The 24135-nt window shown below is 39.7% G+C and overlaps 1 protein-coding gene across 3 annotated transcripts in view; it reads left to right on the top strand.

Moving 5' to 3' along the window:
- PLD5 (phospholipase D family member 5) overlaps positions 1-24135 on the top strand; it is a 287657-nt gene that overhangs the window by 112928 nt on the left and 150594 nt on the right. For all 3 annotated transcript variants that reach the window (XM_066236396.1, XM_066236384.1, XM_066236406.1), the window contains exon 2: positions 1864-2000. In XM_066236396.1, coding sequence (XP_066092493.1) covers positions 1864-2000 — 137 coding nt within the window. The remainder of the gene's footprint in view (positions 1-1863; positions 2001-24135) is intronic.

Raw genomic sequence — 24135 nt, 5'->3', positions numbered from 1 at the left:
AAAGAACAAGGGATAGAGACTTTGTTCAAGCATATCACAGCTGAAAACTTCCCTCAATTAAGGCAGGAAAACATCTCACATGTTCAGGAAGCACAGAGAACTCCATTAAGGAGAAATCCAAAGAAATAAAAGCATAGTGAATGACATTAAAAACATGATCAAGTGGAAAAAGCAGAATGTAAAACTATATGTAGTGTGAGATCAATATGATCAGATTGTTCTATATGTAGATGCAGTATGGGAAAGACTAGAATAAAATGTTAGTGGCTGTTATGTCAGAATGGGACTATGAATGATTTGCATTGTGTCTTTTGGTCAGGACTGAGTCTCAAAAGAAAACTCTTGTTCATCTGCATTCTCAAAAGTTGCCATTGTAATTTTCATTTTCTTTATTCAGTAGCTGTTTCTTGAGCACCTTCTAGTTTTTGGGCGCCTTGCTCAGTGCTGGAAATAGAAAGACTCAAACAGAATCCATGCCTTAGAGAGAGCCAGTACCTGAAGTGGAAAACAGTGGTTGTATCTTCCTTGGGCTTCTCCCACCCCTCCTCTCTGAGTGTGGAGTGGGAAAACGTAATGACAGGCAGGAACGGGCTTGGAACAAAGTTCTCTTGGACAAGGAGACCCGAGGGAGGATTAGAAAATATTAAAAGAAAAAATCCATTTGACCAGATATCACCTGGTCACAGAAGCATCGTTTATTCTGTGATGACATCTTTCTCTGTAACCTTTCCCTGGACAAACAGGATCCTGAGATTTGGGAGGTTTCTTGGATTTTTTTTTTTGGAGAGTATGTGACTACAGGGATAAAAGGCAGGTCAGATGTTTGAGGAGGCAAGCCAGGTGGTTTCAGGAAAGCTCTGAAGTGTGTGTGTGTGTGTGTGTGTGTGTGTGTGTGTGTGTGTGTACACACATAAATGTGTCCAACCACTAATGAAGATCTCCTGGCTGCACTGTTAAAGATCAGCCTTTCTCCTTCTGGAAACAATCCTAAAAGCTGCACAAAGACTTTTAAAACTAATCCTTTCTGTTCCATTTTGCATCCAGATTTATCTGATAAATGGAATGCAGGCAAAATTATTTGTCCCACGTACATGGCTTTTGCCCAATTATTGTGGCCCTATCTTCTTTGAGACAAGGGATATCTCAAATTACATTTCAGCTTAAAGATAAGGACATGAGTGGTTTTGACCACCTAACCCTCAGCCTGTGCTTCTAAGGGAAAATCATATCAAGAGTATGAGTGTTCATTATGAGTGTGTTCAGTTTATTTAGAAATAAACTGTGGTTAATTGACCACGTGGGTCAGTAAGCATCAGTCAAGTGACTCATGATACTAGCGTCTGATAGATCCAATTCTCGGATCAAAGTGCACAATACACAGTGAGCACCCAGGGGCATTTCTTTGGAAGCCATCACCATAAAGGTCTTAGAGCAAGATGGGATAAGGTAACCAGAAGAATACAGAGTTTGAGTCTAAATCCCATAGAGTTTGGATGGTGGTGGTCATAACAGGAGACAGAAAATATTATCAAGCCTCTCTGTGTTTCGTTCTTAATTTGCAATAATGGACCCTGTAAGGAACTTTACTTGACTGCTTTTGATTAGAAGAAGAGCAAACTTGTCTGGAAGTTTTGATATAGTGGTTGTATATTTACTAGGCTCTAATATATTTAGTGGGGGTTTGAGGTCTGTGTCGAGGAGTAAGCATGTCAATCTTAGGCATTTTCACCCAGAGAGCAGCCCTTCTCTGGCTGTGATGACAGGAATTGTTTCCCAGAGGATTCTTGAAAAGCTATCAGATCTTGAGTTTCTTAAGCAATAGCTGCTTCCCTGACATTTCTTCATTTTCTTTCTCTCCTGCAGTCCCAACAGAAGTGCATTGTGGTCTTCGCCCTGGTGTGCTGCTTTGCCATTCTTGTTGCATTAATATTTTCAGCCGTGGACATCATGGGAGAGGATGAGGATGGGCTCTCAGAAAAAAATTGTCAAAATAAATGTCGGTAAGAGGTAACAAACAAAAATTCTCTTTTAGAGGGTGGGCAAGAAAGCCAGAGGGCCCTGGAAAGTGGACAGAAAAATGTCATAGCCACACATGACCACCTGAACTCACCTTGGATTGAACAGAGGCCTGATTCTGGGTCCACTATTCCTCTTCCTTTTAGACCAGGTTGAGAACCACTGTTTTAGACCAAGCAAATCAAAATAAGTAATGGCTTCATTCACTTTACAATTTGGGCAGAGTCTGTGCAGAGGGATGCCACCATGATGACATTTTGCATGCGCTTGCATTTCTGGAGTCCTCTGTGTGTGAGGTATATGTTCCGTGGTGGCCAGAAATGAGGCCCCCAAAGTGAGAGGGGACAGTGTGATAGTAGTTATATCAAATGGAAGTTCAAAAGCACCATCTCAGAGAAACATTCCAACTTAAAATTAGGGGGTAAATAAATAAGCATGTCTAGGATGACACACAGGCCTCCTCAGTCTAACCCCACGTACCTTGTCACCAATCTAGAAATGAAAGTGGCTTCACCATTGCATTTCTTGAGTTCTTTTCAGTTACATTAAGTAATACTTCCCTGGGGTCACTCTTGATGGTGGCAGAGCCATCAAAGTGTAATTTATCCCATAAATCTCATCCTACTCATCACCAAGCTGCTGCTTGTCTCTGAGGTCATGGGCAGGGCATGGAAAAGTACCAGGAGGGGGACAGATAGACAAGAGATCTCCTTTTATGTACGTGTTGCTGCAAAACTGAAGTCAGACCATACAATTACAAAATTATTATTAATTAGCACATAGAACAAACTTTAATTATAATTTTTTCCTGTGAAAAGTATTATTCTGAGTGCTCTTCCTTTCTAGCTTAGAATCAACAACCTGGTCATGCGTATGTGAGTTTTTATCCTGGATATATTGCCTTAAAGGTTGAATGTCTGGGAAAAGCAACTGAAATTTGTTTTCTTTTCAGTCCATAATACATTAGAGTTCAGTTACCAAGCAACTGTATTATGTACAAAACAAAGGATATAAGAGAGAAATCACTATAGGCTTTAGATTGATTCCTTCATGTTCAAAACATGTTCCTAAGTATATTTAATTCCCAAACTGAATTTGGGAGAACAATTGGGTTGGGATCATAAGGAAAGCAATAGAACAAGAGCAGATTGTCACCCTCTCCTCCCCAAAAGCTCCAAACATTCTGTGCTAAGGGACCAGTGACTGGGTAGAGTGACTCTGCGCTCTCTCTCACCTCTCTATGTAATTAGACCACTGAGTACTTTGAAAGACAAAGCTCAGAACCTAGAAAACAACTTTATAAAGGTCAAACTGTAACAACTTCCGTAAGACTAAACACCCTGTACCTTTTAACAAACATTACCAGCTAGCTATAGGTGGTAGTTACCAACAGAAAAGAAAGAACCTTAGAATTTATATCTTTTTCACATGAGGGAAGTTATAATTTTGTCTAATGTTTACTTCGAACTTTTACAACTAATTGTGGCTCTGGTCATTTCTTCCATCTCAGTTGGTAATTCAATTGATGACTCAGCCCAACCTCGCACTCCTTCCAGAATATATTCTTCAATCACCAACCAACTGCTTCCTTTTCCCTGGGTAACTGCAATCACAACCTGGTTACCAGGTGTCTTTCTACATGTGGCCGTTTTTTCTAGAACCTGCAGCCCCCTCAGGTCTTCCTGCATCTGCAGCTTCCTCTGGGTCCTGTGTTTCTGATGTCTTATATCCTGGGGACCTTCTGTGAGTTCTGGTACCCCAATCTGGTTCCAGTCTCTAGTGGGACAATCCATTGTCCCACCATCTTCTCTCAATCATTCTCATTTTAATTTGATAAAATTTTCTTACATTGTTCCTTCCTCCTTGTCATCATAGACAAATTATGTTCTAACTTTCAGACCTCCCTACCATCAGTTCCATCCTTTTTCATTGTCCTTAGAAACTCTAAAATTTACTTCCCAGCACCCTAGCCTTACTGTTCTTAGCCACCTCAAGTCAATACGTGTAATATCTGCTTCACCTTTGCAACTGCCAGCAAACTACTCCAACACCCAGGTCAGCCCAATGCAAGGAATGGTCGTGAAATTTGAAATCACAAAGATCTGGATTCATATCTATATTCTACCACTTACAAACTGTAAATGTAGGCAAGACAGTACTTGAATTATTTTATTCATCACCTATTTGTAGAGCACCAAAGGACGGACTGAGGAGTTACAGCAGTTGGCAAGACAGTCATGGCAATCCTCTGTGATCAGAACTACACTGGAATGTCAGAGGGAGTTTGGGGCATTACCTGACATCACAGAAAGAGTAAACCTGACCTTGGACTTGGTTGTGCCCCTGACGTGTATGAAGACTATTTAAGGGTTTAAGAGGCTTTAGTAAGTTGTATGAACCTATAACAAACCATCAAGAAACTCCTAACAAGCAATATATAAATATTAATATTCTTCTTGTTCCTTTTAATGAGTCAGAAATCCCCCTTCTCCCTTCACAACTAATTTTCTGTTCCTCCCACTTCCTCACTTATCCTGAATCTACTTACTCTTGATTTCCGTTGTTGGAATAAACAAGGACCAACCATATGAGAACAAACAGACTGTCACAAGGCAGTCAGCCTCTGTCACTTGCCTTTGGCAGAGGCTCTAAGGCAGGCAAGAGGAGTGGGAGACCTTCATAGTTGCAAAGAGAGAAGGTTCAGGTGTGTTCTGATTGGAGGCAGTTGGTGTGGGGAAGCTGGAAGCTGACCAACTAGCATCCTATGTGGTTGGTTAGGAGTGTGTATTTGACTCTTTGGTTAGTCCTAGATGGGAAGTGGAGAAAAAAATAGGGAAGCTGGCAGTTATCAATCAAGTTCTGGCCATTTGGGTACAGAAATTATTGATCAGCCCTCTAAATTATTACTAGAAATGGCAGCCTGACTTACTACCAGCCTGACTTGCTGCCAGCCTGACTTAAAGCAGGTTGGCTTTCTGGGCTGGTTATTTTAGATAAGAGGTTGGCTTCCAGGGCAGGTTGTTGCAGTTTGTGGATCAGAGTTTTATGCATATATATAGTCTGGCCATTACTCATTTGTATCTTCATTCTCCCAGTTCCCAGAACATCCTCCTGTACCACCAGCCCCTATGTTTTCATTTTCTTGTTATCTATTTCCTAGCCCATGATGTTTCTTCCTGCAGCATCCTAAAGCTTTCACTTGCTTCCTTGCTCCAACCATGCCACCAGTTCATAAACTGGTTGACTGCTGGCTCCACTCATCCTAGTCCCCAGAACAACTTGTCCATTCTTCCAGTCCCTCAACAGCCTGCAGAAGAGAATGTCTTTCTTCAGCCCCAGTTCCTCTGGGAAGGGATGCCCCTGGTAAAAGAGGGGAGACAATTTGGAGATGCACCCCACTGAGTACGCTGGCACTGATGTAGACCAGAAGAGAAAACTGCCAACCCTCCAATGTTCTCAAGCATGTCAGTCCCAACTTAGCTTTCTGTACAAAATTCCAACTCTTCCCAACCATCACCTCAACCTTTTCCTGGCTATGACTTCCCCAGGCTCTAGCTGGCACCTGCTGCTTGCCTTCCAATTGCCCTTGGCTCCCATGGCTTTCCCTCCTGCTTTAATCCTTAGCATCATTATCATAAAGAGTGCTGCCAGCTCTGTTCAACCTTTGCTGAGATCTTACAACTTAGACTTTGTAATTAAACTCTCTCTGTGTTTGTAGCTCTTCTCACTCCTGAAAGTTGAACAATATAAACTGTCAGCAGCTTCTCAGTGTTTTGACAACCTCTTCCCAAGATTTCCTCACCCAAGTGCACTCTTTCTTAAATACTATATTTTATTTAAGTAATATCATCTCTACTACCCCAAGTCACCCTGCCCAGTGTGTCTCCAACTTTTATATGTCTTAAAAAATGTGTCTCCCTATAAAAAATATCTTATTTATAATTTTTCTGTCTGACTTGTTTTATTTCTTTTCCATCTTTTATTACTTTGCTGCTATCATACTGTATGAATAGTAGAATAATGACAATCATGGTGATTGTAATTTTCACTGAATCTATAAAATAAAAACTGGTCTAATCTTCTCCTCCAAAGTACCTTGAACCAACCCCAGTTGCTATGCCCCGGGATGGGATCTTCTGCCTTCACTAAATGACTTTGACTTATTTCCTTGTACTGGATTTCTGTGTACTTTCTATCATTTCCCAGTGTGCTTTAATTGCTGATCCTGTTCTGATAAATATAATCCTCCATGTCACTTGACTACCAAAGGGGGTGAAAGGTAGATTTTCTAGTTTCTACTAGGAAATTACATCTCGGTGGGGACAGGGGTGTTACTGGAGGGTTAAAAAGGGCTTACTGCATAGATGTGTGGCCTGGGTATTTTATGATTTCCTAGAGTCCCAACTTATTATTTTATACCATTCTTGTAAGAAGTAACTATGTACTGTGAAGTTTCCTACATGTCACATCCCAGGGACCTGTAGAAACACAAATTTAGCTGCTCATATGCAGAACCTCTGCTCACAGCAGAACACCTACTCACAAAGGAGCACCGGCTCACAGCGGAACGCCCACGCCTTCAGAAAAGAGGCCTTCATTTTGTTTTGCACCTATGAGTGCCTTACTTCTCCTGGAGTGATCCTACATCAGTTGTTTTGGATTATTACTCATTCTCTTACTGGAGACACTACAAGACACTTAGTACAAGAGTACTTCACTTGACCACGCCTCCCTGATAAATCTGCACAGAACTAACCTGCCCCTGCTCCCCTTCCACCTCCGATCAGTTCCCATAACAATATGGGAGTTCATTTCAACACACTTTCACTAGACAACTGAGTAAACATCAAATTTGGGGTGGGTTATTATTGTCTGTTAATCCTATTGATGGATGCTGGCCACCTGTTCTGTCCAGGTAATTATGGAAGCCCCTGCTTCTGGACTTCCTTGTCCTCCTGAATCATCCCCCATACCTGGAAAGTTAGTGGCCTATTTCCACTCGTTCATGCCCAAATATCTGCATATTTATTTTAGATTATACCCATTGGTTGAAGCATGTAGAGAGTGGACCCATTCTGTGTACATATATGATATCTACTGTTCCTGAACCCAGGCATTTTCTTTTATCCTAAGTGAATGGACTTGGGTCTGTACAAAATGAGACCCAGGTAATATCTTGGGCTGAGTAAAAAGTATGTAAGATGACACAGTGGTTCTCCTATAAGGGTGGCCCAGGGCACCAGGGTTTGGCCACAGCCAGCATAGCAGGCACCAGACACACATATGCTTTTTACATATACTTGCTAATTTTTTTACTCTCTCTACTAAAAAACTGACTTCTCTGTTTTATATTTTTCACATACTTTGTGTTCTGAATCTCTTCCTCTGACCCATTGTTTTTATAATTTAATACAATGACATATAGCTGTAGACATATCTATGTCAGTACTAATAATTGAGTGGCAGTTCCAGTATAGAACATGCATAATTTGGCTCATCAGTATAGAGCATTTTGAGACAACAACATTGACCGACCTCTTTATGCATGACAACCACCTCCTGGTATCTTGTACTTTCTCATTTAGTATCGTGACCTTAGAGCTATCTCAACTGACTCAACTTGTCACAGTAGATTTTAATCATTGTTTTTTCTTTTAATGCCTCAATTGTTATTACTTGGCTAGAGTGAGCTGTCTTTTGTACCAGCCTTGCTTTCTGGCAAGAACAAGTTGTTCTAGCCCCGTTTTGAATTTGCTTACTCTGAGACATGATAGTTATCTACTCTCTGGTTCCTTTTGTGGAGAATTCTGCTAAAAACCTAAGTTCCAAGGGTTGCATTGGATTGTCCCCTGAGGGTATTGAGGACAGATACAAGGACACCAGAGGAAGCGCTTTTATGATTATTTTTAAGATTGAGCAATATCCCCCTCCCACTTAACCTTCATTCCTTTCATATTATAGACAAGAGAACAGGAACTGTATGGCCAAATACCCTAGGTTTGAATCTGGCTATATACTAATTAAGAGATTTAAAATCATGGACAAGCTTCTTGATTTTACTATACCACATTGTTTTCATCTGTCTAATGAGGACAGTTATAATGTCTTACTTGAAAGGAATCTGTAAGGACTAAATATGTCAATGCAAGAAACTTTAATACAGTTGCATATGCAATGCAAGAGATCATCAAGCCATGGTGGCTGTGATTTTTTTCTATTGAGGGATTAAAGTTCACTGAAGGCGCTTGTCATCTCCTTTTGAGTTTCCTCTTACTTTGCATCAAAATGAGAAAGAGCTTACAGTCCATTTCTCATCCTTTTCTTAAATTACCAGTTTTTCCTTTTATCCACATGACCTTTGATCTGTCATTACTTTGATATGGACAAACCCAGCGATGTCTTTAAATGAGAGTGTTGCTCCCCAAAGTTAGAAGACTCCATTTGGTTTGGGCTTCATGTTTGCTATCTGAGTGCTTTTTGGACCATCTCAAGAGAAAGAACAACTTTCATCTACACCCTCACCCCCAGGGGAACACCAAAGAATTAAAAAGCCTAGAGCACCTGGAGCTATTAATAGATTTCCAATGTACTAAAGGACAATGATAGATTCCAATGTACTAAACAATGATGCTGCTGAAAGGAAGAGTAAAGGCAAAAACTGGTTCTAGAGCTTTTGTTTTACATCTTCTCCTGGCTTCTCCATTTGAACACACAATGAACCTATTTCCTTTACAATTTTCTAATGGGTTTTTTTATACCATGTCTGTTTTTTACAGAATCTTTTAGAATCTCAAGAAAGAAAGGCACTTATGTTTAACTCCCTGTTGGTCAAATAAGTTTGTAAATATGATATATATGTTTGCTCGCTTGTGATTTATATTGGGTGTGGGGGACAGGCTATAAGCAGGCCGGGTCATTGTAGCCTGAGGTTTGGTTTTGGGACTAAGCTTTTCCCCACACCCTTGACTGATTGTATGATCTGGGTGGTGCCTCTCATGAGGAATCCAATTATGCCTTGGATAAGTGACTTTGTATCAGAGACTTCCTTGTTTGTATATTGGATTAAGGGATTTTGGTTTTCTACACTATAAAGTGGGACAGAACAGGAGCTGGCTCACTCAATACCTGTTATCACAATTGCAGGGGCTTCCCTGATCCCTTGCCCTTCATGGGAAAAGCTGGTTTTCTGCTTTTCCCTTGTCTTCTTTTGTGGTTTGCCTGTCTTGGTGAGACACCAATAAATAGGATGGCCCACCATCCTCCGACTCTGCCGTTTCTTTACCATCTGCCCGAATCCAATGGGAACCTGCATGGGCCAGGCGGCTGCTTTGATAGTGACAGCCACGGCTCCTGGCCTTACACTCCCTATATTAAACAGAAGTGAGCATTTTATTCATTTCTTATTGGCTCCTTTTTTTTAATATTTTTTAAATTTTTTTATTAAATTTAATGCAGTGACATTGATAAATCAGGGTACATATGTTGAGAGAAAAAATCTCTAGATTATTTTGACATTTGATTGTACTGTATACCCCTCCCCCAAAGTTAAATTGTCTTCTGTCACCTTCTATCTGGTTTTCTTTATGCCCCCCCTTCCCCAACCCCTCTCTCCTTCTTCACCCCATCCCCCCTCCCCCCAACCCCCACCCCTGTTGCCATCACATTCTTGTTCATGTCTCTGAGTCTCATTTTTATGTCTCTTCTATGTACGGATTCATGTAGTTCTTAGTTTTTTTCTGATTTACTTATTTTACTCTGTATAATGTTATCAAGGTCCGTCTATGTTATTGTAAATGATCCGATGTCATCATTTCTTATGGCTGAGTAGTACTCCATAGTATATATGTACCAAAGCTTTTTAATCCACTTGTCCTCTGACTGACACTTGGGTTGTTTCCAGATCTTCTCTATTGTGAACAATGCTGCCACAAACATGGGGGTGCATTTCTCCTTTTTGAGCCGTTCTATGGTGTCCTTGGGGTATATTCCTAAAAGTGGGATAGCTGGGTCAAAAGGCAGTTCGATTTTCAGTTTTTTGAGGAATCTCCATACTGTTTTCCACAGTGGCTGCACCAGTCTGCATTCCCACCAACAGTGCAGGAGGGTTCCCTTTTCTCCACATCCTCGCCAGCACTTATTCTGTGTTGTTTTGTTGATGAGCGCCATTCTGGCTGGTGTGAGGTGATAACTCCTTGTGGTTTTAATTTGCATTTCTCTAATGATTAGTGATGTTGAGCATTTTTTCATATGCCTATTGGCCATCTGTGTGTCCTCTTTGGAGAAGCGTCTATTCATTTCTTTTGCCCATTTTTGGATTGGATTGTTTGTCTTCCTGGTGTTGAGATTTACGAGTTCTTTATAAATTTTGGTTATTAACCCCTTATCAGACGTATTGTCAAATATGTTCTCCCATTGTGTAGTTTGTCTTTTTATTCTGTTCTTGTTGTCTTTAGCTGTGCAAAAGCTTTTTAGTTTGATAGAGTCCCATTTGTTTGTCCTGTCTTTTATTTCACTTCCCCATGGAGATAAATCAGCAAATATATCGCTGCGAGAGATGTCGGAGAGCTTACTGCCTATGTTTTCTTCTAAGATGCTTATGGTTTCACAGCCTACATTTAAGTCTTTTATCCATTTTGAGTTTATTTTTGTGAGTGGTGTAAACTGGTGATCTAGTTTCATTTTTTTTGCAGGTAGCTGTCCAATTTTCCCAACACCATTTGTTAAAGAGGCTGTCTTTACTCCATTGTATGCTCTTGCCTCCTTTGTCAAATATCAGTTGTCCATAGAACTCTGGGTTTATTTCTGGGTTCTCTGTTCTGTTCCATTGATCTATATGCCTGTTCTTATGCCAGTACCAGGCTGTTTTGAGTACAATGGCCTTGTAGTATAATTTGATATCAGGAAGTGTGATACCTCCCACTTTATTCTTCTTTTTTAAGATTGCTGAGGCTATTCGTGTTCTCTTTTGGTTCCATATAAATTTTTGGAATATGTGTTCTATATCTTTGAAGTATGTCATTGGTATTTTAATTGGTATTGCATTGAATTTATAGATTGCTTTGGGTAATATAGACATTTTAATGATGTTTATTCTTCCTAACCATGAGCACGGTATATGCTTCCACTTGTTTGTATCTTCCTTGATTTCTTTTATCAATGCTTTGTAATTTTCCGAGTACAAGTCTTTAGTCTCCTTGGTTAAGTTTATTCCTAGGTACTTTATTTTTTTGGTTGTAATTGTGAAATTTGATTGTTTCCTTAATTTCTCTTTCTGACTGTTCATTGTTGGTGTATAAAAATGCCTCTGATTTCTGAGTATTGATTTTATATTCTGCCACTTTGCTGAATTCATTTATCAGGTCCAGTAGCTTTTTGACTGAGACTTTAGGGTTTTCTATATACAATATCATATCATCTGCAAATAATGATAGTTTTACTTCTTCTTTTCCCACTTGAATTCCTTTTATTTCTTCTTCTTGTCTGATAGCTGTGGCTAGGACTTCCAGGACCATGTTAAATAAGAGTGGTGAAAGGGGGCACCCCTGCCTTGTTCCTGATCTTAAGGGTATTGCTTTTAATTTTTGCCCATTGAGTATGATGTTGGCTGTGGGTTTGTCATAGATGGCTTTTTTCATGTTGAGGTATGTTCCCTGTATTCCCACTTTGCTGAGAGTTTTGATCATGAATGGGTGCTGGATTTTATCAAATGCTTTTTCTGCATCTATTGAAATTATCATATGGTTTTTCTCCTTCTTTTTGCTTATGTGATGAATCACATTGATTGATTTATGAATATTGTACCATCCTTGCCTCCCCAGAATAAATCCCACTTGATCATGGTGTATGATTTTTTCCATATATTGTTGGATCCGGTTTGCTAATATTTTGTTGAGGATTTTTGCATCTAAGTTCATCAGGGATATTGGCCTATAATTTTCTTTTTTTGTGTTGTCTTTGCCTGGTTTTGGAATCAGAATTATGCTCGCCTCATAAAAGGAGCTTGGAAATCTTCCTTCCTCTTGTATTTTTTGAAATAGTTTGAGAAGGATAGGAGTTAGTTCTTCTCTGAATATTTGGTAGAATTCAGTTGTGAAGCCATCGGGCCCTGGACTTTTCTTTGTTGGGAGTTTTTTGATAACTGTTTCGATCTCCTTTGTTGTAATCGGTCTGTTTAGGTTTTCTGATTCTTCCAGATTGATTTTTGGAAGATTGTATGTTTCAAGGAATTTGTCCATTTCATCTAGGTTGTTTAGTTTTTTGGCATACAGTTCTTCATAGTATTTTCTTACAATATTTTGTATTTCTGTTGTGTCAGTTGTTATTTCTCCTCTCTCATTTCTAATTTTATTTATTTGAGTCCTCTCTCTCTTTTTCTTGGTGAGTCTAGTTAAAGGTTCATCAATCTTGTTTACCTTTTCAAAGAACCAGCTCCTAGTTTCATTGATCTTCTGTATTGTTTCTTTAGCCTCTATGTCATTTATTTCTGCTCTGATCTTTATTATTTCCTTCCTTCTACTACATTTGGGCTTTACTTGCTATTCTTTTTCTAATTCTTTTAGATGCAGGGTTAAGTTGTTTATTTGAGCTTTTTCTAGCTTCTGAAAGTGTGCCTGTAGTGCTATGAACTTCCCTCTCAGCACTGCTTTCGCTGTGTCTCATAAATTTTGAGTTGTTGTATGCTCATTGTCATTCGTTTCTAGGACTTTTTTTATTTCTTCTTTGATCTCATTCTTAATCCATTCATTATTTAACAACCTGCTATTTAGTTTCCATGTGTTTGAGAATTTTTGAGCTTTTGTGTTGTGGTTCATTTCTAGTTTCATGCCGTTGTGATCGGAGAAGGTGCTTGATACGATTTCAGTCTTCTTAAATTTGTGGAGAGCACTTTTGTGCCCTAACATGTGGTCTATCCTAGAGAATGTACCATGAGCACTTGAAAAGAATGTATATTCTGCTGCTTTAGTGTGAAAGGTTCTGAAGATATCTATTAAATCGAGTTGATCTAGTGTTTCCAATAAGTCTGCTGTTTCTCTGTTAATTTTCTTTCCTGAGGATCTATCTAGTGATGTTAGTGGGGTATTGAAATCCCCTACTATTATAGTATTGCTGTTGATCTTGCCCTTTAAATCCATCAATGTCTGCTTTATATATTTAGGTGCTCCTATATTAGGTGCATAGATATTTATAATAGTTATATCTTCCTGTTGGATTACTCCTTTTATCATTATGTAGTGGCCTTCTTTATCTCTTACTATATCCTTTGTTTTAAAGTCCAATTTGTCTGATATAAGTATTGCTACCCTAGCTTTTTTTTCATTTCCATTTGCATGAAACATTTTTTTCCATCCTTTTACCTTCAATCTATGTGTGTCTTTTGTTCTAAGGTGTGTCTCTTGTAGACAACATATGTATGGGTCCTGTTTTCTTATCCACGCAGCTACCCTATGTCTTTTGATTGGATCATTTAATCCATTTACATTTAAGGTTATTATTGATATGTAGTTGTTTATTGCCATTTTCTTCTTTAAAGGTATATTCCTTTTTTTTTTTTTTTTTTGCTGTATTCTTTTCCCACTTTGATCTGTTTACACCAGGCCCCTTAATATTTCCTGCAGCATTGGTTTGGTTGTAATGAATTCCTTGAGTTGTTTTTTGTCTGGGAAGCTTTTTATTTCTCCTTCGATTTTAAATGATAGCCTTGCTGGATAAAGTAGTCTTGGTTGTAGGTTCTTGTTCTGCATTACTTTGAATATTTCTTGCCATTCCCTTCTGGCCTCAAGTGTTTCTGTTGAGAAGTCAGATGTCATCCTTATGGGGGCTACATTGTAGGTGATAACTTTTTTTTCTCTTGTAGCTTTTAATATTTTCTCTTTATCGCTTAGCTTTGGTGTTTTAATTATGATGTGTCTTGGTGTAGGTTTCTTTGGGTTTCTCTTTAATGGAGTCCTCTGTGCTTCTTGGATTTGTGAGAGTTTCTCTTGCATTAATTTAGGGAAGTTTTCAGCTATGATATGAGTGAACAAAGTCTCTATCCCTTGTTCTTTTTCTTCTTCTTCAGGAACCCCTATGATGCGGATGTTATTTCTCTTCATGTTGTCACAGAGCTCTCTAAGAGTTTCCTCTGACTTTTTGAATCTTTTTTCTCTTTTCTTCTCTGCTTTCATGCCTTCATTCCAGTTGTCCTCTAACTCACTGATTCAATCTTCTGCCCTATCTATCCTGTTTTTAATTCCTTCCATTGTTGTCTTTATTTGTGATATTGTATTTGTCATCTCTGTCTGATTCTTTTTTATACTTGCTATTTCTTTATTTAGGTTTTCATACTGACCCTCCATTGTTGTTCTAAGATCCCTAAGCATCCTTACAATCATTATTTTGAACTCCGCATCTGGAAGTTTGATTATTTCCATATCACTCAGTTCATCTCCTGAAGGTATCTCTTGTGGTTTCATTTGGATTGCACTCCTTTGTCTTCTCATCCTCTTTTTTTTTTATTTGTAGAGTTGGTTGAGTCTAGGCTTGGTGTTGTCTGCCTCCAGTTTTCAGTTGTGTTATTTCTAGGTCTTCTTGGGTTGGTATCAGCTGTTATCTGTAATCCACTTTCGGATTTGGGCAGCTTTGAAGTCTTGATTTGTTTGTTTTCTTAACAGGTGATAGTCTTGTTTACTGATCTCAGCAGGGGGCTTCTTTGAAACTGTATCCAGGAATGCGATGGGTGTATCCTGAGACCCTGAAGGCCTCTTTAGCCAGCTAATCTCACTGGGGGCAGGGTGTTTTCTCAGCTTCAGTAGGGGGAGGTGTATCTCAGATCTCCATGGAGACCTGAGTTACTGCCCCTCCTCCCCACTTCTTGTTTTCAGCTGTGTCCTGTTGCGCTGATTGGAGCTGGAGAGATGTCCGGGGATCTCTGATCCGGAAGCACTTCAGCTCTGTTTTGTGAAAGGTTCAGTCCCTCCCCCAGCTATGGCTGCCTCCAGCATGGATGAGTCAGCCCTTTTAGCTCGTCTCCTGCATTCCTTAGCCACTCACAGTCTGTCCCTCTCCCTGTCCTCTCCACCTGGGAGATAAGCTGGTCCTTTCAACGCACCTCACTCCCTGGTCGCCAGGCAAGTGGCTGTGAGCAGTAGTTTCTTCTCCCCTCCCTCCGAGATCCTCTCTGGGCTCTCAGCCCCACCCCACCCCCCTCCGTTCTGGCAAGCAGAGCAGGTTCAGGCGCTCCCTACCAGGACTCCTGTGGTTTCTTCTTTGCTCCTTGGTTTTTGAGAGCCGTTCTTGCAGTTTTGAGTTGGTTTTTCATGCTAATTTTTCCTAAATTGATTTGTATTCCAGTTTGGTAGTGAGAGCTGGGTGTCTGTGCATCCGCCTACTTCGCTGCCATCTTTTTCTCCGGCTCCTTCTTGATTCTCCCAGTTCTACACTCCTTTCACTTTTCTTGAGCCCTAGCCTTACCGTTGTGTCTTTGTAGAGGTTACTTTCATTGAGAAAGTGGCATGCACCTGCTATAGCACCTTCAGTTTTCTTTCTAGCTCAGAATGCCTGTGTGTCTTCACTCATTCTTCCCTCCTCTCAACTTTATTCAATGGAAACGGTTTCTCCTGGCTGTTCCAAAGCTAACCTGTGTGTATGCATGTAACCCTGTGGAAATAAAGATGAACCAAATGAGAAAGCAAAGGCCATTTGTTCAGGGTTTGCTAGTGAGAGAGGCAGGCACCATCATATGCATGAGATGGAGACTGACTGAAAGGCAGGCAGAGGCATGGGAAAGCTCTACAGGGGACAGAAGGAAGGCTTTAGGTATGCCGTTGGGAGGCTGTTGGGCTGAGGAAGCTGGAAGCTGGCATCTTATGTGACTGGTTTCAGAAGCGTTTTTGGCTCTCTGGTTGGTCTAAAGTTGGAAGCATGGAAGTTTGTGGCCATTTTGGTTATAAAAGTTATTGTTTGAATTTCTGAATTATTGCTAGAGGTGGCAGCCTGACTTCTTACAAATCTGACTTACAGCAAACTGGCTTTCGGGGCTGATTATTGTAGATGGTGGGCTGGTGTTCTGAGCAGGGCACTTCAGATTGTGGGTCAGAGTACTGTTGTTTGTCTATAACGCAGTCTCTTACCCTTTCCACTGTCTACTTCCCCAAACAAGCAGTTAATAATAACTATTCAAATGGTTTCATTTCTCTTTTCCACTTTGGCAATTTCTAACCCATTCCTGTGACTTTACCTCTACCCCTCATAAAGAGATGCTAAATTCTCAGCTCAGACCACAACTCCCCTTTTTTCTCATCTTCTCTCCTTGTGCACCAACTGATCTAGCCCTGTCTACCAACATGGTGTTAATGTAGAGCTCTTCAAACCCTGCTTAATATTGGTTAGATACACACTACCACCTGACTTTCTTTCTAACTGTGTTAAGCCTCTAGTTGTTGTCAAAGCATCTGCATTCTCCTAGGGACCTGGGCAGAGATACTCCACCCACTTGGATTTCTGATCCCTTTGTCCCCTTTCCAAAAATGCAAGGGCATTTAATTTCTGTAATGGCAGTTTAGACCTGTAGGTTTTATCAGCATTTCCATCTCCCCATTGTCTCCTTGACTAGATCAAGAACTCCCTGAGAACAGAGGCCTCATCTATTTTTCTCTTTTGCATCTTAAAGAGTAGTTCATACATCAGGACTGAGCAGCTACTCTTTTTAATGGGCAGTAATTCCCAGGTAAAAACCAATATCAAATACAGGAATAGTACTGTTCATTGAGATAATATGTATTATGTAGATCAATGTGTTATCCCTCCATGAGGGAAATCACTTTTGGGAATAACTGGAGAGTATAAGAAGGGAGACTGGAATTACTAGATTATTTACTTTAAGACTATCATATGGAAATTAATTTGAAAAAGAAAGGTGCTGAGGAATTGCTAAAATGAAATAATATAACCTAAAGTAATATTTTTCTAACTAGCATTGAATGAATAACTTTTAATAATAGTTGGGAGTAGAAGTTAAATGCTTAATTTTAAATAAAGAAAAAAGAGAAGTCCTCAAACATTTAAATGCAGATATGCATATATTCTGAACTCTATTCTCATATGAAATGGCTCATCTTAGTATATTTCACCAATGAGTCGAGTAAAATTCAAATTTCCTGAATTATGAGAGATTTGATTAGTTTGGAACCATGAAAGTATTGTTTATATCCCCATAGCTAAATCTCAAAGATCATTTCAAAAATAATCTTTTATCTTTAGCTTTTCATGTTGAAAGGAGGAAATTAGAGAGATCGTGACACTTCCTAACAGTCTATAATTACTGCTTTAGGAAGCCACAGAAGCTAATTATTTCAAACTATTAATTTTAATGAAACTTATATGATTAATGATGCTGAAATCTCCTGTCACCAGGTTTGTTCTCTAAAAAGATTACCAGAATGTGGTATATAATTTTCAAAAAGTTCACTGTGCTTTTATAGTTCATTAGCCATGTCTAATGATCACATATAATGTTGGGGACAGAAGGCACAAGCTGTCTTTCCCACTCATAGCCTCTCAGCTGCCTTTGCAGGAAGGACTTCTCATAGTGACAGTAAAGAGCCAACCCTTAACCTAAGGCAAGAGGAACATTGACCAAGGAAGAGAAGAGAAATAAGAAAATCTAGGTGGATGAGCCTGATGAATATTCTCATATTTTGCTTATAGACCTACAATTACAAAAACTTGGTAATCAGAGCTTTCAGTTAAAGTAATTGCTCCCATTACAAAGACTCTATTGAAAAAAAGCTTTCTACAGAATTCACTGGAACCTTTTTTTTTCTTTGTATTTTTCTGAAGTGAGAAGCAGAGAGGCAGAGAGATAGACTCCCGCATATGCTCGACTGGGACCCACCCAGCATGCCCACCAGGGGGCATTGCCCCATTACAACCAGAGCCATTCTAGTGCTTGAGGTGAGGCAATGAAGCCATCCTCAGCACCCGGGGCCAACTCTCTTTAATTGAGCTATGGCTGCAGGAAGTGAGGAGAAGAGAGAGAGAAGCGAGAGGGGGAGGGGTAGAGAAGCAGATGGGTGTTTCTCCTTTGTGCCCTGACTGAGAATCAAACCCGGGACTTCCACATGCTGGGTCAATGCTCTACCACTGAGCCAGCCGGCCAGGGCTAAGGAACCTTTTGAAATTTAGAACAGTTCTCTGATTTAGAACATAGCATTTAAGAATGGAGTCATGGTTCAGAGTAAAAACTTTGAGCTGTCAGTCTAAAAGTAATGGTTGCAAGCAATAAAATATTCTGCAACTAAAGCTCAACTGGTTTTCAGATATTATCCAAAGCTGGTTTTCAGATATTACTCACACTTGACGTAGTGATGTATATAGAGCACTAACTTGGGTTTCGAAGATGTGGCATTGGTCCCGTTCAAGCAGAGTAAGTCTCCTACATGAAACCTCAGTATTACCATTTTAAAATTGATGATAACTCTTCTTCCATGCTCTTGTAAGACAAAATTGTAGTCACATATCTCATAATGATGTTTCTGTCAACAAGGGACCACACATACATTGGTGGTTTCATAAGATTATAATGGAGCTGAAATGTTCCTGTCACCTCGTGATGTCCTAACATCGCAACATTTAAATGCATTACTCATGTGTTTGAGATGATGCAAGTGTCTATAAACCCCTGTTGTGTAAAAGTACAGCACCTACAATTATGTATAGGACATAATACTTGATAATGAACTATATAAACAACTATACCACTGGCTTATGTATTAACTGTACTATACTTTTAATTGCTATTTTAAAGCATAGTCTTTCTACTAGTTAGAAAAATAGTTTGCTGTAAACAGTACACTGTGTTGCCGGGAGCAGCCTCAAATCTCTTATATTGTCTGTGTCTCTTTATTGCATTATTTTTTTGTGTGCTGACTGAATCTAATATGGTTTGGTTCATCGTGGCCCTAAACATATGAAATCCATGGCTAATGTTGCCGGTAAGAGGCCATATCGAGGGACTGACCTGGGGACAAAGTGCAGTGTGATTAAGGACCATGAAGGTGGAAAGTTGGGGATGGTCACTGCTCACCAGGCAGACATGTTCGTTCCACCACAGCAATGAGCTTGGAGAACAAGAACAAAGTGATGGAAGCCGGTAAAGGACCTGCACAATGGAAGCAACGAGACTAACCGAAATGGGAGAAGGGCCCATATCAGAGCTGGTGGGATTTCCAGTGTCCTGATGGAAGACCAGACACAGAAGCGTGTCCCTCTCAGCACCATAAAGATCACCACCGAAGGAAAAAGTGTGTTGGCCATGTTGAAAGAAAAGGCTGGTCCTGATGACGATGTTGCATTGACTGCTGGCTCTGGGTGATACCAATGATTCAGGAATCCTTACTCATTACGAGATGAGAAAGTGAACAGTGAGTCCAGGTGCTGATGCAAAGGCAGTGGAAGAATTTTCAGACTCGGGATAAGCTGATTGTGGAGGAAAATTCTTGCCAGAGCAATTAGTCAACATGGATAAAAAGAAATAGAAATCTGTTTCTATTCTGGAAACAGATACCTCAAAGGACTTTCACCCAGAAGGAGGATGAGCCAATGCCAGGTGTCAAGCTGACAGGATAACAGTCATTTGGGGGCAATGTGCAGCTACAGATTAAAACCTTATGCCATTCTTGGAAGTGGAATTGGTAGGTCAAAGGATCTATGCCTTTTAAATTTGGATAGATAGTATAAATTGTATCCCAAAACACATATAACACTAAGATATAATATTATTTGTTTTTTCCACTCTTGCCAACATTGTATGTTATCAATTTTTTTTTATCTTTGCCAATCTGATAATGAAAAAAGTGGTATTTTTTGGTTTTTTAAAAAAATAATGAGTAAGGTTGAAAATCTTTACCTGTGTTTATGAACCATATGAACTTCTTTCATCTGTGACTTAGCTGTTCATGTCTTCTGTATAACATAGTTAGGAAAAACGTGGCTTGATAGAAGGCCAGTAAAACACTGCAAAGTATCTGAAACCAATAAAATAATCATTATAATAATAGTAACATCCTAAATGGCATCATACAGAGCAAATTGCTTCTATCAGAGGTATAATGAGATTTGTGAGCCTTTCTTTTCCATTGAATTAGAAATAGGAGAATATTTCAAGGTAATTATTAATGTGTTTTACTTTTATAGACCATGGAAAATTATTTGTGCATCTATAAAGTGAACTTCCACTGTAATCTCTTTGCTTCAATAATTGTGACATTTCTTACATCAGATGAACCAAGCTTGTCCCATATTATAAATGAAGTACTTTATTTTGAGCACTCTTTTGGAAATACTGCAAACTGGGATATTTAGTTATCTAGCTATTATGCAAATGTCTTCTTGTCTTTAGCATAATTCTCAGTGATGCTATTTACTAGTAACGGAGGGCAGAGTCAGCTGTTCTATTTTCATTTGATTGTCATATGATTCTGGTAGCCAGTCCTTATCACATAAGGGACTTGGAACTAGATTTCCAGGTGGTAGTGGACTGTGATCCATCATCAATGACCATTTTTAGATATTTGGTTTTATTATTATAGGTATCACTTCACGTATTTCTACAATATACTAGGAATTATACAAAATACCCTTAGCCAGACCCTGATCCTCCATCCCCTTCCTCCCAGGACTCTCTAGTCTTGAGGTTTCTGTGTGTTTCCCAAGGACTCACCACAGTCTTCCCCCTTCAGCGAACATATTGCTGACTGTTAAAACTTCCTTATTGATTTCATGCTTCAAAAAGAAATCTGTTTCTGAAATTAGCAAAGTCTTAAGATATAAATCTTACACTGCATTTTTTAACTTATTTAAAGGCTTGAATCAGGTGATTGTTTTTCTGCATGAAGTAGAGACTTTGAACCTGAGGGATTGCTTTGCTTTGTTCCTTGTGTAGTTCTGATATGCATGAGAGTCTAGTGCCCTGCCTGCCACATCTGACATTCCCCCTTTACCAACTTCCACGCTGTGCCCTAGTCAGTCCAGAGGTCATCCCGGCCCTAGAAGCTTTCCCTGACCCTGGTACTTTGCTACTCACTGCTTCCTTCCTTGGGCACAGATTTTCCTCTTCCCTCCATCTTTCAGGTTTCACTGAGGCCACCATGCCTCCTGCAGGAGGTTTGCTCTGGTCACTAGGGTCCCTTTGATCTTACATTCTGGGTGCTACTATAGTGCCCAGAGCTGACCACTCTTACAGAACTAGTTATCTGCTGTGAACACCAAATATTAGTTCTTCCAGTAATAGAACCAATCTCCACAAGGAGACTGATTTTATAAAATTAGCATCTTGGAGTCATTGAAAAATCCCATTAGATATGGAAACTATAAACATTTCTAAGTTTAACTCAGCCCATAATGTTGAGCTGAGCTACTTTATATTAAAGTTTTTGTGAGTTTGATCATCTTTCTCATTGTATTACTATTTAAAAAAAAAATGGTCAAGAGCCATAGGTAAGAGAGGGGCTTTCTTGAGTTCCAAAAGTATTAAACCAAATATCATGTGTCTCTCTAAATACTCCTAGGTGGATAAGTATTGAGTTTGGTCTTGGATCAAGATAGAGAATTAATAAAAGTTCAGCCAAGGAGTATTCTTAAAAATCTAAGACACTCTGCCTGACCAGGTAGTGGAGCAGTGAATAGAGTTGGACTGGGACGCAGAGGGCCCAGGTTTTAAACCCCGAGGTCTCCAGCTTGAGCATAAGCTCATCTGGTTTGAGCAAAGCTCACCAGCTTGAGCCCAAGGTCACTGGCTTGAGCAAGGGGTCACTCAGTCTGCTGTAGCCCCACAGTCAAGGCACATATGAGGAAGCAATCAACAACTAAGGTTGTTGTCCCTTCCTGGCTGTCTGTCTCTATCTGTCTCTCTCTCTCTCTCTGCCTCTGTCACACACACACAAAGAAAGAAATCTAAGACACTCTCAACTTACGTGTAAGTCAGTCTAGCCTGGAACTGTGATATTAAAGGTTGATTGTATTGCTTCTTGTCTACTGTGTCCATTTTCAGATTTAGGTGTGAGTAATTATGGCCTTAAAGGTCTCAAATTTTATTCTTTCTTGGGAGTCACAGGATATTAAAAGATCCCCTTTAGAGAACAGTTTTTGGGGACAATTTTATGACAGATGAGTTAGAATGAGACTTCGTAAGGGTGTACTTTACTATTTCTTTGTGATTGATCTGGTCCTCATTACAAATTTGGTGAAGAAATTTGGAGGAGTGACATTTGTCCTTTGTATACATTATCACCAAATTTCCATCCCATGTTTGATCCCAGGAAGGTAATGGACTGCCCATTTGGTGAGGCTGGTAATACAGGGACATCTGAGGCACCATGTCTTAATCACTGTGCTTCTTTTTGTCTTCTCTTCTAGACTGTAAATTTATTATGTAGAGACATCTGTTTTAGAAATATTCACAAGTTTGGCAGCTGGCACAGTGGCCAGGTGTCTCAGTGCCCATGTGCTGGTGATGGGAGAATGCAGAAATGAAAGGCTGGCAAAGATACCTGCACCAGTGCCTCAGGCAAAGGGGGTGCTCAAATAAGTGTTAATTCCTGCTACACTAGAATAAAGAAAGAAAAAGGACAAAAAAGCAGGCAACAAGGGATGGAGAAAGAAAACTAGACCAGGGAAAAGAAAGCTTTGGTTTTCTGTGAACTTGCTGAGTAAACTTGGGAAAGTTGAATTAATCCTTCTGGGTTTCTATTTCTTCATCTGTGAAACGAGGAGTTCATCTAACATGACCTCCAAACTCCTATTTCCTTCAGTCATGATGTGAGTCGAAGAAATGCCGAAAGTTTAAGATAGCTGATCATATCTCCTATGGACATGCAAGAAAATACCCAACTAGTATCCACAGATGTTTTAAGCTTTTAGGATTATCTACCAAAATTCAGACAATTGGTCCATTTTACTTTCTAATTGGCCAAATATTGAATAAGGGCTTATTTTGTGTAAAGACTGTGCAAATGCTGAAATAGAAAAAGGAAGGATCAGTTTTCACCACATGGTGACAGGTGGGCAAGATGAGAACACGTGTGCACGCCAGAGCATGAAGGACTTGAAGGGGGATGCCTTTAGTGTTAAGGAATCACAGGAAGGAGCAGCTAACTCAGCAGAAATGGTGGCGCAGCTAACTGGATTAAACAATTCCAGGCTTTGACATAAGGGCCACAGCACATATAAAGACTTGGAGATTTAAAAAGGCTCGGCTTTGTCACTTCGGAGTGAGCATTTGGTGCCTTGTAAGTCAAGTGTGCAGAAGGCAAGTGAGGCAGAGGCAGGAGACATAGCAAATAAGACCTCAACCACAACGTGGAGGTCATATGCACCATGCCTAGAAAGTTGGATTTCCTTGTGCAAATAGCTAGGAGCGATTTAGGGCTGTCAAGAAATTGACATGATCCTATTTGCAGCTCAGGGGGAAAAAACATTAATATGTCTGAGGAAGTAAGCAAAGCATGATCCTAGATGCCTATTTTACAGTCCCTGAGTGCTTGTTAAAATGCATACTCCTGAGTTTAAATCTAATTCTATAGAATCAGAATTTCTGTGGGTTTGGCATAGAAAACTGCGTTCAAACACACACACACACACACACACACACACACACACAAATGTTTCTGCTTAACAGCTTAAAATGTGGGAACTATTGTGTGAGTGGATGAAAAGTTTGTGGCAGGAACTCAGAATAGTACAGATTTTGGAGTTGGTTAAACCTGGAGTCTCAGCTATGTCACTTATTGGCTGTCTCATTTTAGCAACTTTGGATCCCTGCTTCCCAGTTTGAGCAAGTGGGTGTGTAATGGAAGTAAATTCAGGACACAGGGAAGGTTGGAACATGATAAACTCGAGAATGTGTTTGTTCCATGGAAGGTGTAGGAGGACTTTCTAGTACATTGTTGTCTAGCTCTATAAATTATGCTCTATAATTGTTTCATCACCACTAAGTATACTCCACAAATTTACTTTGTTTTTAGCAAAGGATAATTTGAATCATTTTTGCTTAGCATGCAAATTAGCTTTTTAATAGAAACATAGTGCTGCCTTTGATCATTGTAATGAAAGCATCTTGCTTTTTGCTCACCTGATCTCACATAA

The sequence above is a fragment of the Saccopteryx bilineata genome, chromosome 1 (assembly GCF_036850765.1).
Source record: "Saccopteryx bilineata isolate mSacBil1 chromosome 1, mSacBil1_pri_phased_curated, whole genome shotgun sequence".
Taxonomy (NCBI): Eukaryota; Metazoa; Chordata; class Mammalia; order Chiroptera; family Emballonuridae; genus Saccopteryx; species Saccopteryx bilineata.
Note: the sequence above shows the minus strand (reverse complement) of the source record. Positions and strands in the feature narration are given on the sequence as shown.